Raw genomic sequence first — 18,048 nt, forward strand, 5'->3', positions numbered from 1 at the left:
GAACATAAAGAAGCATAGTAAAGGAACAACGAATAGCTACTGAAACTAGAGATCCTGTCTACAGAACTGAACTTACATGGGAGGAGGGGGCAGCTGGAAGGGGCCCTTGAGACACCTGGTGGAATATAGCAGGCACTCGGTGGTAGGTGTGGTGTTGGAACAACGGATGCATGAATAGGATCACTAAGAGTATTGTAAATTCCAGTCTCTTTGTGACTCCAACATGACCAAAAAAAGAAGAAACAATGGGCAAGCCACATGCAGTCCCTCCGCTGCACCAACTGCGCCCGGGATAAGGCTGTGTGCGCCCAAGGATAAGGCTATCAAGAAATTTGTCATTAGAAACACTGTGGAGGCCGCAGCAGTGAGGGACATTTCCGAAGCCAGCGTTTTCGACGCCTATGTGCTTCCCAAGTTGTATGTGAAGTTACACTACTGTGTGAGTTGTGCCATTCACAGCAAGGTAGTAAGGAACCATTCTTGCGAAGCCTGCAAGGACTGAACACCCCCACCGAGGTTCAGACCTGCGGGTGCTGCCCCAAGACCTCCACCCAAAACCCATGTAAGGCAACTATAGACCTTAAGGATTGAAGACAAACTCCTTTCGAGGAAAATAAAGTGGAATTAAAAAAAAAAGAACAAGAGTATTGTAAATTCCAGTAACTCAATAAACATGGTGATTTTTTAAAATTTTAAATTCATTTTAAACATGATTTTATGTCATGATGGTTGGAGCAAATTCAGACCCCAGCACAAGCATAGCCACCCTCCCACCCCGCCAGCTCTGCCTAGAAATACCCTAGAGACATCCAGCTCCATTGGTCCAAGGAGAACCATACGGCCGAGTCAAGCTGAGTACTGAGCCATCAGACCCTCACAGGTGGGCCAAGTTTTGCCAGACTCAACCTGGGTCTCCTGGCAATTCTTGGGAGACCCAAATAAATGAGTAACTTAAGGGTTTTTTTTTTCCCTAACAACTAATTTATTTGAGGTTATAAATAAGAACTAACATAAGGTAAAGTAAGAGTTAAGTGAACTGTCTTTTAAATAACAGTAGAGAATTTTAAAAAATTGGGAAGGAAAACATGTATTTGAAAATTCACCTTAAGTCGTGACAGGGGGTGGTGGGGATTAGCATGGATATTTGGCCTACCCCTGTAACTTTCGTACACGTTTTCTCATAGGTTGCCTAGGCCTCTCTGCCAGGACTGAATGGTCCGTGCATGATATCATATAACCAAATGGTGCATGGAAGAAGAAAGGTTTCCCACCCCTACTTTAGGGGTAAATGTCACTTGAACACAGAAAGCTGGCAAAATACGAAGACAATGTAAAATTGTTGAGATAGTAACAGGAAAGTCAGTAGAAGGATTAAGGCATTTGACCGAACTTGATTCAATCCCCAGCTCCACATCTTCCCCTAAGCATCTCTGTGCAGTCCTGAAAGTGCCCCGGTGATCCCTGACAACTCAGGGCCCAAGAAGCACTGTATACTTAGGCCCTCGCATTAAGCCACTGGTTCAACTGTCTGAAAATCACTGGGACAAGATCCAGGAATCCCCGAGCACCATTTGTGAGAACCTCCCTCCAAACAATTGTAAAGATAATTTCAGGATTTTTCTGCTTGTTCACAAACATTTGTATGTGCTTCTGTATTTTACTTTATTTCATTTTTGCACTTCCATTATTTTAAAAACAGAGGTAAGATAACTTATATTGTGTATTAAATACATCACATATACACAATCAGATGCACAAACTCCCTGCTGAAAATTATCACTTTTAGTTTTAGAGAGTACCATTGTTATTTTCCTTAAAAGAAATGATCAATTATTTCACAAGGGACAGGGATATGGCTTGGTACAGAGCACATGCTTGTGTGAAAGGCCCTGGATTAAACAAGGCAAACAGAGGCCAGAGAGATAGGTAATTGCTTTGCACACGGTAGACCCTGATTTGAGCCTCAATACCACATACGATTCCAGAGCCACACCTGCAGTGATCAAACACCGTATATTAGCTCTTCTTTTTGGTTGTTGGGGTTATTTTGGTTTGTTCTTGCTGCCATTGTAAGAACTTATCAAAATTTAGTGGTTTCAACACCAAGAATTTAATCTTTCACTGTTCTGAAAACCAGAAGTTCAAAAATGAGTCATAAATGTTAGAATGTAGGTGTGGGTGGGGCTGCTGTCCTTGTGGGACGTTCAGAGAACCCATTTCTGTGTCTCACCCAGCTAAGAAGCTACTGCATTCCGGAGCTTGCAATGCCTTTCCTCAAGTCAAAGCACTTTATCTGCTTCCCACTTCTTCTCCATGTGTTTACACTAATTCCCAATTATATCTCATTTATATCTTACCTCATAATCCTAATTTAATCAAGTTAGGGAAGTCCCTATAGTCACATACATCAATATATATTCAAGGGGAGATCTAGGTGTGCAGATCTCTGGAGGTCTTAATCTCTGTAACAAATATATGTTCAACAAGACTTTTATAATTTTTGAAAATTTTTTAACCAGATATTATATGCTAGGGTCTGAAAATTTTCTCTCAGAAAGCTGAAACTGAAATCCTAACACTGAAATGGGATGGGACTGAGGCCCCTGGGAAATCGTTACCCACTCAGGCACTCATTAGTCAGGTAATTCACATAAACCTTTTTTTTTCCTGAAATCAAACTTGACTAATATAAAAACTGCTATATGTAGCTGGCAAGTACTTCTAAATCTTCTGTCTGGTTCACTTTGACATAACACATTTTAATTTTCACAAAATGATTATTTCGGGGTTGTCCTCTAATTTAAGAACACCCCTTCCCCGACTAAAACCTCATGGGAAGGGGGGCATTCCGGTCCGTCCTTCACGCCCTACCGAGGTCACCAGTTGCCCCCCACGAGCGGCTCTCCAGCACAGCCATGGCCCCAGAAGCACAAGGACTTAATGCAGAACCCAGCAGCTTGGAGCAGAAAAGTGAACGGACTATGCATTGATCCAGGCCATCAAGTCTGCCGGAGGGGAAAGGGTGTTTCCCCATTCGCCCTCTCCTCTCTGGAAAGAAAGATGGCGGCCACATGGGAGCCTTGTGGACAGCAGGTATGAGCCGGGGGAGTGGGGGCGACTAAAACCTCATGGGTCGGGGGGCGTTCCGGTCCGTCCTTCACACCCTATCGAGGTCACAAGTCGCCCCCCGCGAGCGGCTCTCCAGCACGGCCATGGCCCCAGAAGCACAAGGACTTAATGCAGAACCCAGCAGCTTGGAGCAGAAAAGTGAACGGACTATGCGTTGATCCAGCCCATCAAGTCTGCCGGAGGGGAAAGGGTGTTGCCCCATTCGCCCTCTCCTCTCTGGAAAGAAAGATGGCGGCCACATGGGAGCCTTGTGGACAGCAGGTATGAGCCGGGAGTGTGGGGGCGACTAAAACCTCATGGGAAGGGGGGCGTTTCGCTCCGCCCTTCACGCCCTACCGAGGCCACCAGTTGCCCCCCACGAGCGGCTCTCCAGCACGGCCACGACTCCAGAACACAGAAACCAATTTCTTAACTATCTGACTTTCAGTAGAAATACTTCCAGGGTCAATAGGTAAAATAGCAGAAATTCAAAACCAACATTTAATTCTTGAACCCAGCTGTAGAAAGCAAATCACTTCACAATGCTTTTTCAGCATGTCTGATTTGGGGGGGGGGGTAAACTCTAAATAATAGTGGTGAATCTTTTATTGAAACAATCTAATCAAAGCGGATAGAGTGTTAACTAGAATTCATCTGCCTCACAGGGATGGGGAGGGGTGGGGGGTGGGGTTTTATTGGGGTTCTTCATGGGAAAAAATAAGTATTGGTAAAGGGAAATGTGTTTGATATTTGCATGACTGAGACATAAACCTGAAAGCTTTGTAACCTTTCCCACAGTGATTCAATAAATAAAAAAAAAAAAAAGAACACCCCTTCCCTTATTATTCCTAAGTACTGAATTTTGTTTCTGGGCCACACCCATTTTGGGCAGGGGTACACCCAGCCCAGTGCCAGAGGTTCCTCTGGCAGTGCCTGGGGGACCAACTAAGTCATGCTGGGGACTAAACCTCGATGGATGCATTCTAAGCACGTGTCCAAGCCTGTTGTGCAACTCCTCAGGGCAAATTTTTGTCTTTTTTCTAAAAATAATCTCCCCAGTGCTGTCAATTTATATTGTATTACCGTGAAAGACAATTTTATTTGACTATCACATTTTATGTAACCTACTACCCTGCCATCTTTTTCGTGCTCTCCACTTCATTTGTGTTTAAAACCACTAGGAAAATGTTGGGAATTGATGATCATAACAGTCTTCTTGTCTAACTCCTTGTTCTAATTCATCAAGTGGCTAGTTAAGTTTGCTCAGATGCTTTTTATCAAGTCCATTTTCCTTGTATATCTCTTTTTAACTTTTTATTTACTGGGGAAGGGGATTGGCCACACAAAGGAGTGCTGAGGGGGGCAATTTTCGGCTTCAGCCATCACATTTGGTGCTAGGGATTCAAACCAGGGTTTTTGGGATACAAGACAAGTGCCTTAATTGTTGTACTATCTCCCCACTGTATTTCTCTTTTAATATATGGTTTTACAGCATACAGTATACCCTTAATAATACAATTTGCATAAATGACTGCTGAAAATTATCAAAGGTCCTTTTAGCAATACTTATCTGACCACATAATTTCCTTCTTTTATTTGCTGATATGAATTACAATAGCCTTTAAATTAAGTCTCCTATAAATTCCTTAAGTAAATCCTACTTGGACAGTGGTATAATTACTAGATAATTTGCTGAACTGAACATATTAATACTGTACTTATAATTTTTATATCTGCATTCACAAATATGATGGTCTAATTCCCCAAACATCCTTCTGGCACTACTTATGAGATTTTTGGTACTAATGTAGAAACTATAAAGTGAAGGGCTTTTCAGCTATTCTTAAAATGCTAAAATTGAAAAAAAATACATACACACAAAATAGGGCGATCTGTTTAAAAACAATACACAGCATTTTATTCAGTATTTTATCAGTTGTAAACATATTATATATAATTTGATTGTAAATCTACCTCTCAATGCTTTAAGAGTAGACCTTTAGGGCTAGATAGAGCAGCAGATAGGGTGCTTGCCTTGTATGCATGCAGCCCGGATTCAATCAAAAATACTAGTATTGGGGCTGGAGCGATAGCACAGTGGGTAGGGCATTTGCCTTGCACGCGGGTGACCTGAGTTCAATGTCCAGCACCCCATATGGTCCCCCTAGCACAGCCAGTAGTAATTCCTGAGTGCAAAGCCAGGAGTAACCCCTGAGCATTGCTGGGTGTGAACCAAAAAGGAAAAAAAAATACTAGTATGATCCCTTGTGCCCTGCCAGGAGTAATCCAGAGCCAGGAGTCAGCCCTGAGCACTGCCAAATATGGATCCCCAAAACAAACTCCCCAAAGGGTCACGGTCCTCCCGTTTGTTATTCATCAATTTGCTTGAGCGGGCCCAGTAACGTCTCCATCGTGAGACTTGTTACTTTGTTTGGCATACTGAATATGTCACGGGTAGCTTGCCAGGCTTTGCCATGCGTAAAGGATTTTAAAAAGCTTGGTAGTGGAGACGGTAAGGGTTAGACTACTCCGACGGTGCTTAGGACTTAACCCCTGGCTCTATCTATACTTAGGGATCACTTCTGGTGGGCTCAGGGGACTTTATGGGGTGACGGTGATCAAATCCAAGTCAGTTACATGGAAGGTAAGTGCCCTACCTGCTGTATAGTAGCTCCAGTCCCATGTATTCTTTTAAAAGAATTATATTGCTAATATAACTGGCTACTGATTAAACAGTTTCTAACAAGAGAACAGTAACACTAGTGCTCAAGTACTAATCTGAACAAAACCTTAAAAACTGGGAAAAACAAATTGATTTGAACAAAGGCAAAACAAACATAATAAAGCAAAAGTTTAATTCAGTCATCATTGTGAGTAGTACTAAGAAACAAAATAGTGGTTGTGGGAGGGAGGACGCCCAGAGAGATAGTATGATATATGGTAGTATGATATACGGGGCACCTGCCTTGCACACAACCAACCAGGTTTGAGTCTTAGCATCCCATATGGTTCCCTGACATGGCCAGGAGTGACCACTGAGTGCAGAGTCAGTACTAAGTCCTGAGCACGGCCAGGTGCACCCAGAAATCCCCAAACAAAACAAAACAAAAGAAGAAGAAAAGACAATGAAACTAAATGGTCAATATGATTAAGAAACTTAGAAAATACTATCAAGCCTTATAAATTCTTAAACTAGGGCTGAATAGATAGTACAGAGGTTAAGATAATCACCTTACATGATGCCAGGCTGGAGTTTTGATCCTGAGAATCACTTACACTCCCCTAAGCACCACCAAGAGTGATCTCTGAGCACAGAAGCGAGAGCACAAAACCAAAAGGATAGAATCACACCTGAAGCACCACCAGGTGTGGTGTCCCCAAAACAAACAAAATTCTTAAACCAGCAACCAGAGAATATGCCACACAAACAACTCAAAGTCAATTGTTTCGCAGGATAACCAATAGCAAGGCATCTTAAAAATCGGCATTATTTTTTTCACTCGGTATTTTGTATAAATCACCAAATGACTAGAAATCAACGGACTGTGTGGCAGTCAAGCAATATGATGAGTTTTACAGTGTCTTAGTACAAAGTGATTATGATACGCTCTACAGTTGCAACAATAAAATTATCTTGCATTAGCAATTCTTATCTAAAAGCATTCTGATAGAAATGAAAAGATTTTCAGTTAAGCATGTGCTATTTATTTATGGTACTGCTGCTGGAAATCTATTCTTACCTATTTTTTACCAGCTACAGCAAAATATTGTGGAGAGAGGGGAGAGATACAAGTCAGTCCTTGGCAATAACAAAAAAGAAATTGTTTTAGTAAAAAAAAGAAAGCAATAGGCATGCACAAAGTTCAGTCTCCAGCAAGCAAACACAGACACAGACAGACAGACACACACACACACACACACAGAGCCGATGGATACTAGTATCAGTAGTTCAAAGTTCCATGACACATGAAACAGTACATAGCTTCTTGATCAATCAGCATCCCCATACTTTAGGCATTATTTTATCATAACGATAATCAAACAATATACCTCCATAAGATTAATCACCTTAGTCTCTCTTTTGGAACGTAAGATTACATCTTCTATTTATAGATTCATAGAAAAATTCAGTGAGGCAGTATTCTAAGCAATCAAAATAATGAATGCCTGGCAGAGTAATTGCTTGACAAATACAAATATTGGGTATTATTCATGGTATATTCAAATTCCAAGTGAGAGAGGTGATTCTGCTTAAAGCAAGCATTACTGTTATCCTATGTCTGTGAATATGGTTTAAGAAAATTATTTTAATACTGAAAATGATTAACTTCATCCTCACATATACACCAAAGGGCAAATGATTACCCCCCCCCAAAAATTCAATCTTTCTATATTGCTGACTTATTTTATATGTACACAACATAGGAAAACAATCACATTCTAGAGGTAAGAAACCACCAAAGGAATAGCAGAGATTTTGAAATGAAAATGAGCTTTGTGACTTACTGACTGACTAAATCAGATCCCATCTTAGAGCCATCATCGGCCTCCTCTTCCATATCAGAGTCCATACCATTGTCACCTTATAAATGAAATAAACTATTGAAAGCATGCTTATAAAAGGTCAGAATAATTTCATCATTACACAAAAGTGTCACTTTAAAAGTGATGGACATTGAAGAAATTTACAGTTGCTGAATGATGACACTTTGGAGGTTGGGGAGATAGTTCAAAAGGCTGGAGTGCGTGTCTGATAGGCTCAACAATCCCTTACACTGCACATGGTTCCAATAAAGCATCTCTAGGCAGAGTCCTGGTGGCTTCTAAGTACTGCAAGGGGTGGGCTCTACCACTGGTAGGCCTGAGCAGCACTGCATAGCCAGACCAGGCCTGCCATAGGCAGGGCAAGCTTCAGTGGGAGTGGTACCCAAATTCCTGGGGCACTACTCAAGAGATCCCTGCCCAACAAAAATCAGATGAAGAATGATAACTTTTAGCTGCTTATACCATTTAAATAAGTTTTCTTAATCATCTATTAAACATTTCTCATTGCCCTCCATTTATCTATTTTTAACTATGTATTCCAACAAGAATGTGCATTTATTTTCTTACAGATTATCCACATATGTATATATGTATATATCTACTGCCAGAGCTAAAAATTCCTTTAAACTATTTCCAACTTTAAATTGAATGTTATCTCTGGTATTGTAAGTTGTTCCCAACCCCCTTCTTTCCTGATGCTAATGCTAAAATTCCTGTACATTTCTAAAAGAAGAAGAAGAAGAAGGGGGAAAAAAAAACCTCCATGAAAATCCAAAGTCTACAAGCACTACCACAAGAAGAATGATAATTCAGGAAGACAGACATATAAATGTTGACAAACTGTAGCAAATTCTAATGCTGCATCTAGTTTTTATCAGCAGTATGCAGTGGGTAACTAAGAGCATTACAAATATGAAGTAGAACTACAGAAGACTGTCTTCTCAAAAGTAAAAGAAAGAAAAAAGATTGGGTGGGAGGGTGACATCTGGCTGTGCTTGGGAGCAACTCCCAGCAGTGCTTAGGGGACCACATGATCCTGGAAATCCAACCTGAGCCTTCAACATGCAAAGCACGCACTCCAGTCCACTGAGCTATCACTCTGGCCTCAAAAGTGAATTTTTCTTTTGGCTTTTTGGGTCACACCCAGCGATGCTCAGGGGTTATTTCTGTCTCTGCACTCAGGAATTACTCCTGGCGATGCTTGGGGGACCATATGGGATGCCGGGGATCGAACCCAGGTCGGCCACGTGCAAGGCAAATGCCCTACCTGCTGTGCTATCGCTCCGGCCCTCAAAAGTGAATTTTTAAATAGTGCTTTGAATTAAAAATCTTCTCCCTTCTCTAGGAGTAGTAGAGGATGGGCTGCCATACCCAGTGGTGCTCAGGGGTATTTAGCGTAGAAGATCAAATACAAGGCTGCCTAAAAATGTCTTGCAAGTTCCCAAACACCTGAGTCACATCCCCTATCCTTCAGTAAACATTTTCATTTCACATTATTACCATGAAAAAACTTTTATTCTTACCTAAATATCTGATTTAGGAAAAACATTTTGATTTCCTTTTGTGAAGTAAATTTTATTTACAAGCTGTACTCTTCCGATGCTGGATTCAGAAAACATACATACAGCAAAAAAGTAATTATAAGGACTGGAGAGAGTACAGTGGGGAGGATGCTTGCCCTGTGGGCAGCCAAACCAGATTCAATTCCGGGAACTCCATATGGTCCCATGAGGACCACTGGAATGATCCCTGAGTGCATTTAATAGTAAGCTCTGAGTACTGCCAGTGTGGCCCAAAAACCAAAAATCAAACAACAAAACGTACTTGTGAAACACTATTCTTAAAAGCTATTCTGGTAGCTAAATTTTTCTCATTACAAATAGAAGCAAAAATATTCTTCAGTAATTACTCAATAATGCAATTCAAGCAATACTCAAGTAAGAAAAATACATACCAGAACTTATGCTAAATATAGTATTAACAGTTACCAGAAAGTAGAAATACATATTCTTACCCTCAAGAATCTTCAAGATTTTTTTTTCAGACAGGAGCTCTAACTGTTCCTGGCATAATTTCTTAATTTCTTCTACTGAACAGTTCTAAACAAAATAAAATTTTAAAATAAATTTTATATAATATGGCACCAATATAAACTAGAAAATAATCCAAAAATAAGGCAGCATAGCAATATTTTACAATAAAACTAAAAGTGATATTTTTAGGAGAAGAAAAAGCAGAAAATTGGTAATTAAAATGATTATGATTACAGAGACTTAACAGAAATATACAAAAGTCAGGTTTACTACTAAAAGAAAAAAGACTACAGTCTAAGTTTGGTAGTCTAAGTTTGGTACCTTTAATTAACAATGAAATAAACGTAATAAAGTGTAACTAAAGTGTAATAAAGTGTAACTAATCTCTATTTCAAGAATTGTAAAATTAAAATAGCATGTATTTCTCCAACTTTGAGAAATACAGCAAAAACTTGTCAAGTACTGCAAAATAAGCTATTACTAGTCATTGTTGTGCATGCTATTACAACACAGCACAGATCTTAAAAATACAGGGCTGGAGAGATAGCACAGCGGATAGGGCATTTGCCTTGCATGCGGCCGACCCGGGTTCGATTCCCAGCATCCCATATGGTCCCCTGTGCACCGCCAGGAGTAACTCCTGAGTGCAGAGCCAGGAGTAATCCCTGTGCATCGCCGGGTGTGACCCCCCAAAAAAAGCAGAAAAAAAATAGATAATAAAAATACCAAATAGAAGGACCAAAGAAACAGCACATTGGCTAGGGGATTTGTCTTGCACACAGACAACCTGGGTTCAATACCAGGAATCTATACGGTCCCCCAATGGGCACCACCAGGAGCAATTTCTGAGCACAGAGCCAGGAAAAGCCCTGAGCATTACCTGGTGTGACACCCCTCCCCAAAGTTCCAAAGAGAATTTTATCTCCAATTTAGTTACTAATACTGCTTACCTTTAATAGATTTTCAGATATTCAATGAATTCCTTACCTAAACATCAAAAACTTCCCCACTCTTTTCTTAGCTAATTTTTGAATATACAAGAGCATTTATGATTCCCCCCAAAATTCCATCTTTCCTTTTCTTACGCTGCTTTCACACTGAACATATCCAATTGCAATTTGCGTTATGAAGATAGTATGACAATGTATGTACTGACGTACCTTTAATACATCAGGAAGCATCTTCTGTAGCTTCTTCTCTCCTATGATACAGAAACACTGCTGAAGCATTTCTTTTTTGTCAGAAATATAGAAACTAACTGGCTTTAATGACACAGTCAGGTCCAGTCCACCTTCTTCAAGGTCACTGTGCTCTGCCAAGAATAACTCTTTTTCCAAAGTTGGTAAAAGATACTTGGTTTCCTAAAGTTAAAAGAATTTATAAAGAACAATGAAATACTACTACTTAAAATGTATGAAGATGTATATATGTCATATGCTTTTATTTAATAAATTCTTCTTCAATTAGACATTTTCATGGTCTGGATGCAGCTCCGTGGAAGAGCACCTGCCCACTTTAAATCATACATGAGGCCCTGGGGTCAATACCCAGCTCCATAAAAGCAACTAACAGATTGATCTAGAGTCATAGGAAAAAACATCAAATGTTAAACTGTTCCTGTACTCTTGTTTTCTTTGAGGAGGCCACACTGGCAGTACTTGGAGCTTACTCCTGCTCAGGGAGCACTCCTGACAGGGCCCAGGAAATTCTGTGGGGCGCTAGGCATCAGAGCAGCGTCAGCTATGCACAAGACAAGTTGCCTGTCTGCTGTACAATCTCTCCAGCCCCATTCAGTATTCTTTCTCTTACTTGCCAACTGCAATAAACTCAACAAACTATTGTATAATGAAGAGATACTATCTTAGGACACACAAAAATATTTCTATACTAAATAGTGCCCTACAATTTTAGAGTTCTGAAGAATTAGAATATTTCTAACCTAAAACATGCACTCAGGGCTTGTATATATGCATTATTCTCCTTAAATTTACATATGGTCAGGCTGGAGAGACAGTACAGGAGGCAGGGGTCTTGCCTTACATACAGTCAATCCATCTTCAATCCCTGGCACCCCATATAGTCCCCACAGCACCTCTAGGAGTGATCCCTGAGTGCAGAGTCAGGAGTAAGTCCTGAGCATCAGTGGGTGTGGCCCCAAAGCACCCCCAACAAAAAAATTTTATGTATGGAAATCTGATAGCAAAAATATCACAAATCTCTTATAAATCATACTCAAGAAAAACTGAAAGCCCTTCTTCTAGATCAGGCACAAGGCAAGGTTACCACTATTACCTCTATTAGCCCTGGAAGTTCTTGCCATATATATTAGGAAGAAAGAGAAATTAAGGACATTCATATTGGAAAGAAATCCATGTGTGATTATTTGCAGATAATATAATTAGAAAACCCTAAAGACTCTGGAAGCTGGAGTGATAATACAGTCGGTCGGGCACCTGTCTTACACTGGGCTGACCCAGGTTCAATTCCCCATACTGCATATGGTCCTTCAAGAGCCCCTCCAGGAATGATCACTGAGAAGAGTCAGGAGCACACCCTAAGTGTGGCCGGGTGTTCCCAAAAACAAAACTTTAAAAAAATAAAAATAGAACTCAATAAACTGTACAGCAACACAGAAGTGTACAAAATGGATATGTAGAAATCCTATGTGCAAACAATAAAAGAGGAGCGATATAATTTTTAATCCCTTTTATAATTGCACCTCAGAAAATCCAAGTACCTGGGAAGCCTAACAAAAGAAATAAAACTTAATAGTCAAAGCAATGGGGGGGGGAGGAAAAATACATGAGGCTATTATTATTATTAGTCAAAATGAATTAGAGACCTTGATGTTAAACTCGAATACACAAATTATGTTGAAGAAAATATAGGCAGAACCCTTCATACTGAACCTTCAACAACTCAATGCCATTGGCCAAGCGGTTGGAAAAAAAAAGATAAAACAAAAGAAATTTTATCAAATTAAGAAGTTTCTGTACCATTTAAGAAATGATCACCAAATTTAAAAGGAATGATGACTCCACAAAAGAGTGAGCACAACTACCCACCACTCATCTGACAAAAAGTTAATATCCAAGATATACAAAGCATTTGCAAAACTTAACAAGAAAAAAAAAAGTCAAACCCCATCCAAAAACGTGGAAAAGATATGGAAACATTCCCAAAGGAAACAGGGAGATGGCCATTATGTATATATCCCTTATCATCAGGAAAATGCAAATTAAAACAATGAAATATCTCCTCACAGCAGTGAGACTGGCACATACAAACAGAACAAAAACAACCAGTGTTGGCATGGATGTGGAGAAAACTGAATCCTCATTCACTATTGGTGGGAATGTCAACGATTTCAACACTTTTGGAAACTTCTCAAAAATTAAGACTTAAGGGCCAGAGTAATAGTAAGCGGGTAGGGCTTGCACATAGTTGACATGGGTTTGATACCTGGTATCTCTTCTGGTCCCTTGAGCTCCACCAGGAGTGATTCCTGAGTGCAGGGGCCAGGCATTGCCCCTGATCATCATCAGGTATAACCCAAAAACCAAATATAATAATAACAAACTAAGAACCTAATGAACCAACAATTCCATTTCTGGGTATCCACCAATAGCCAAAAAAGGTATTCTGAAAATACACTTGTACAGCAGCCAAAATCTGAAAACAACCTAAGTGTCGAAGAACAGATGACTGAATAAACAAATAATGGTATAAAGCCACAATGTAATACAATGGTAAGGCAATAAGGAAAGATAAAAACCTGCTATGTACTACTACATGGACAAAACCAGAGGATATTATGCTGATTGAAGTCAGCCAGGAAATGAACAGATACAGAATGATCTCTCTCATATATGGAATATAACGAAGCTGGTGTGGATGAAGGGAGAAAGGGACTCTCATGCATTGTTGGTGGGAATGCTGACCAGTCCAGTCTTTTTGGAAAATATGAGCATTCCTCAAAAAACTAGAAATTGAGTTTCCAGTGTACCCAGCAATACCACTCCAGGGAACATACCCTGGAGGCCCAAAAACACAACACAGAAAAATCATCTGCCCTTCTCTGTTTATTGCTATGCTATTCATAGTAGCCAGACTCTAGACACAACCCACATACCCAAGATCAGTGGATAAGGAAACTATGGTACACTACATAATGGAATACTACACAGCCACCAGAAATGGACATGAAGAGTATCATGCTGATTCAAATGAGCCAAAGGGAGGACAGACACAATTACACTCATTTGTGCAATTAAAACAAAAAAACAAAAAAAAAACAGTATGAGACTAACACCCAAGGACAGTTGAAACAAGGGCCAAGAGGACTAGTCCATGGCTGAGAATTTGCAAGTTGAGGTGGGGGGGAAGGAGAGGAGGAAGAGAAGAGGCAGGAGGAAGAAATGATCCCCCTGAGGGCTCAAAGTAGGTAAAGAGATATACATGATAACCTTTCAGTATTACAAACCCAAGGAGGGCGGGAATGTGTGTGTATGTATGTATGGGGGTGGGGGGGAGGACTTTCTGCTGAAGAAGTAGGGGCTGGTTGGCAAGGGGGGGACAACAGGGACAGGGATGGAATGGGTGTGGGCGGTTGGGAACCGGGGACATTGGTGGTGGGAAATGATGTACACTGATGAAGGGATGAGAGGTGGGACATGGCATGACTAAAACCCCATTTATGAACAACTTTGAAGCTGTACCTCAAGGTGATTCGATAAAGAAAGAAGCATAATAAAGGAATAATAAATGACCCAAAGCAACAGTCTGTGAGCTAATAAACAGAACTGAGCTTCCCATAACGGGGATGGGGTAAGTCTTGGGGTTGTTAAGCAGAGGGACCTTGAGACAATGGGGTGGGAAAACTGACACTCTGGTGGGGTTGTGTGGTACTGGAATGCTGCATATATAAACCCCATCACTGTACTGTAAAACACTGTGACTAATTCTTTTTTTAAATTGTCAATGTTAGAAATACAATTATACAGTAAGAATCATTACTGCTTACTAGGATCTGCTATTTTTAAAACTATTACATACCTTAATCACATTCTAAGGATGCAGTTTAAGAATTCATGCCAATTTTACCTTCCACTTCACTAATCCATCCATATCTATACCTATCTTCGCACAATCTTACTCTAACGGACCATCATTTTTCAAATCACTTAACTGAACTTTTACCAGTTAATCTAGGTCTAACCAAGGCTTCTGCATGTCTTTCAGTGACTTCAAACTTCTATTACCAGATAGTAAACATATCTAGTTCCTCATATTCACTATTTTTATTCTAAACACAATGACTTTATTTGAATTACTAAAATAAAATTTGTACTCCTCTCAACTTATCAGGTGCTTGGGGTTGTATATTGTTCTGGGTTTGGAGGCGAGATCTGTGGTATTCAGGACTTACTGGTATAGTGTCCAGGGTTCACGCCTGAGGTTGTTCAGGGGTTCAAATACAGTGTCAGGGATGGGGCTGGGGAAAGCTGTATGCAAGGCAAACGCCTGAACCTCTGTATTATCTCTTTGGTCTGGGTCTCCAAACCATAGCCTAGGACAGCCTTCCCTTCCCATTACCTACCATTTTATAAATCCAAGATCAATAAAACACAATTCAAAATTCATTCCCCTAGAAAAACTGTCCCCAAGATTTCTCCCATTTGGACCAGAAAGAGATACAAAGGGTAGGGGATTTGCCTTGCAAGCAACTAACCTGGGTTCGATCCCCGGCACCCAAATGGTTCCCGAGTACCACCAGGGGTGATTCCTGAGTTGAGCCAGCAGTAAACCCTGAGCACCGCCGGGTGTGGTCCCCAAATTAATAAACTATAAACCTAAACAGTCACCAGTAAATAATCTGAGTAACAAGAAGCGCCCATGCAGGGGTGGACTACTGCAGATCCCAAGCACACAGTAGTACACAATTCAACTGGTGAGAATTGCACAATAAATTGTATGTGGTAGAAACTTCCACATGCATCTCGCAAGAGTTAGCGAAAAGAATGCATAGCAGAGTAAGAATGGGAAGAGTTACAGAGAGACTTCCACGGTTTCCCTTCGTTTCTGTGGTGTTATGTATTCACGCAAGTTTTCTCAAACAGCGGGATCTTGCAGGCTGACGCTGACGGGGGGAGGCCGAACTCGGCTTGCAGAGTCCGAATTCGATCCAAAGCAAGGCGTTAGTAACAAACCACGACCACGCACACACTTCCTTAACGTCTTTCGCGCTTCAATGTTCTCATCTTGGAACGTGGAGCTAACCACCCAGTACGAAGAAGTCGGAGAGGAAGAGCGTGGCTCGGAAACAAACAAACGAACAAAAAAGGCATGGAACGCTCACGCCCGACTCCGTTAACTTCCAGCCAGTCTGGGATGAAGCAGGGTGGAAGTTTTACCGAAAGCAAAATGACTTAGCTGAAGTGCAAATGCAGAGAGAGAGAGAGAGAGAGAGAGAGAGAGAGAGAGAGAGAGAGAGAGAGAGAGAGAGAGAGAGAGAGAGAGAGAGAGAGAGAAAGAGAAGAGAGAGAGAGAGAGAGAGAGAGAGAGAGAGAAACACCGTTCAAGTTCAAGACCAGCAAGTGGGGCAAGCTGGGGTGGTGGGGGCGGGGTTGCTGGAAAAGGGAAGCTGGCGTCGGCGAGCCCCCCCCCCCCGCCCCCACCCCGCGCAGAATCAGAATCCGCTTCGGGTGGTTTCGGGGTGGTTCACGTGCATTTCTGCCCGGAGCTTTTGCACGAAGGGCGCGCGCACGCACCTGCTGGAGGGAGCCCGAGACACTGGAAGATGAGTCAGTGCTCCGCCGCTTCCGGCGCTCGCTGCGCTCCGCGCCGCTGCTCCCGCCCCAGCCACTGCCTCCGCTGCCGGCGCCGGGGACGCTGCCCGGGAGGCTCGCGTTCCCGCAGCAGCCCACGCTCCCGCAGCCGCTCGTGCTCCCGCAGCCGCTCGTGCTTCCGCTGCCGCTGCTGGCGAGCGTCGGGACCAGGTCCGGGGGCGCGAGCGCGGCGGACGCCTCTTGGCTGCTTCTTTTGCGCCGCTTCTCCCGAGAAGATTTCTTTCCCGTCATGGTCGCTCTGCTCCAACCATCCGGAGAGTCGAGGACGCCGGCCGAGCCGGGTGCGACCGAGAGCCCGCTGCGGCGCAGCACGGCGCGGCGCGACGGCGGCGGCGGCGCAGAGCTGACGTCACTTCCGACCGTCGCTGTCGGCGGGAGCCTCGTCGGGACCAATCGCGAGGCGAGGAAGTCAGCTGGAGTTGGGGCTTGCCCCGTCAGTTGTGTTTGCTCTGCGGGTTGTCGGCCTCTAGCCAGCACGCCGAGCGGGGCGTTGCAACCACTTTTTTGATCTTCTCAGTGCCATTTTTCGAAATTCAAGATAACAAGACTGGGTCCCGAGAGATAGGACAGCATGTAGGGCTCTTGCCTGGGATTCCCTGGAGTGACCCCGTGAGTGCAGAACCAGGAGTAAAAGCCCCAAAACGGGAAAATAAATGAATGAAGCCTACAAGACGGCAAAGGTGTGGTGTTTGGCTCTGAATTTGCATTTGTTTTCCAAGTTTTATGAGACTAATGTTATTACCATAAGGTTGTCTTTCAAAATTTATGAGACATGTTATTACCATAAGGTTTATGGGGATGGGTTTATCAGGGGCATAACCGTAGTATAAGTGAGGGAAGACCTGAGTTGTTTTTTTTTTTTTTTAGGGAGTACACAGTTTTCTTCCGAATCATTTGATGCAGCAGGGAGACTGAACTGTAGAGACGATATTGTCTGTTTAGGTAAAACCATATGATATTACTTTCTACAGGTCAAAACTGGTTAAATATTGACACGTTTCTCTATGCTTCAACTTGTAATATTAGAGAGCTTAAAAGTCCCAGCACTATAGTCTGAGCTTATAGTTCTGCATACAAGTGCATGATTGCAAATGCCCTTAAATTGATCTGAACAAGGTTTCTGTCACCTGCAGCCTAAAGTCTAAACTAATATCACGTGTAACATTCAATGATCTTAATGGAATTTTCCATGATCTTAATGGAATTTTATATTGAAACCTCATATCTTTACTAGAAATATACCATCTAAGACTGTTCAACAACCTCACCTCCTCTTACTGCATTTGAGATTCAACTTTCATGTGCTAAGTCACCAAGTTTTGGGGTGATTTGTTAAGGAGCAATAGGTTATATAGGATGGTTTTAGAAGTGTTTTACAGATGTAAAATGAGAAAAAAAAATTAACATTCTGGCCTGGCACAAACACTTTAAATTCAATGATAACTTCTTTTAGTTTTTGAGTCACACCCTCGGGCTCAGGTGTTACTCCTAGTGGAGTAACATGAAAGAACATG

The 18,048-nt window shown here is 41.8% G+C and overlaps 1 protein-coding gene and 1 pseudogene across 1 annotated transcript in view; one reads left to right on the forward strand and one right to left on the reverse strand.

Moving 5' to 3' along the window:
* CAAP1 (caspase activity and apoptosis inhibitor 1) overlaps positions 1-16,841 on the reverse strand; it is a 47,818-nt gene extending 30,977 nt beyond the window's left edge. Inside the window, exons 1-4 of the mRNA XM_056116984.1 lie at positions 16,457-16,841; positions 10,847-11,047; positions 9,668-9,752; positions 7,615-7,690 (exon numbers count right to left, since the gene is read on the reverse strand). Coding sequence (XP_055972959.1) covers positions 7,615-7,690; positions 9,668-9,752; positions 10,847-11,047; positions 16,457-16,765 — 671 coding nt within the window. The 5' untranslated portion in view covers positions 16,766-16,841. The remainder of the gene's footprint in view (positions 1-7,614; positions 7,691-9,667; positions 9,753-10,846; positions 11,048-16,456) is intronic.
* Positions 224-577, forward strand: LOC130026547 (40S ribosomal protein S26-like; annotated as a pseudogene).
* Positions 16,842-18,048: the final 1,207 nt, after the last annotated feature.

This window comes from Sorex fumeus, unplaced genomic scaffold (genome assembly GCF_029834395.1).
Source record: "Sorex fumeus unplaced genomic scaffold, SorFum_2.1 ptg000034l, whole genome shotgun sequence".
NCBI classification, from domain to species: domain Eukaryota; kingdom Metazoa; phylum Chordata; class Mammalia; order Eulipotyphla; family Soricidae; genus Sorex; species Sorex fumeus.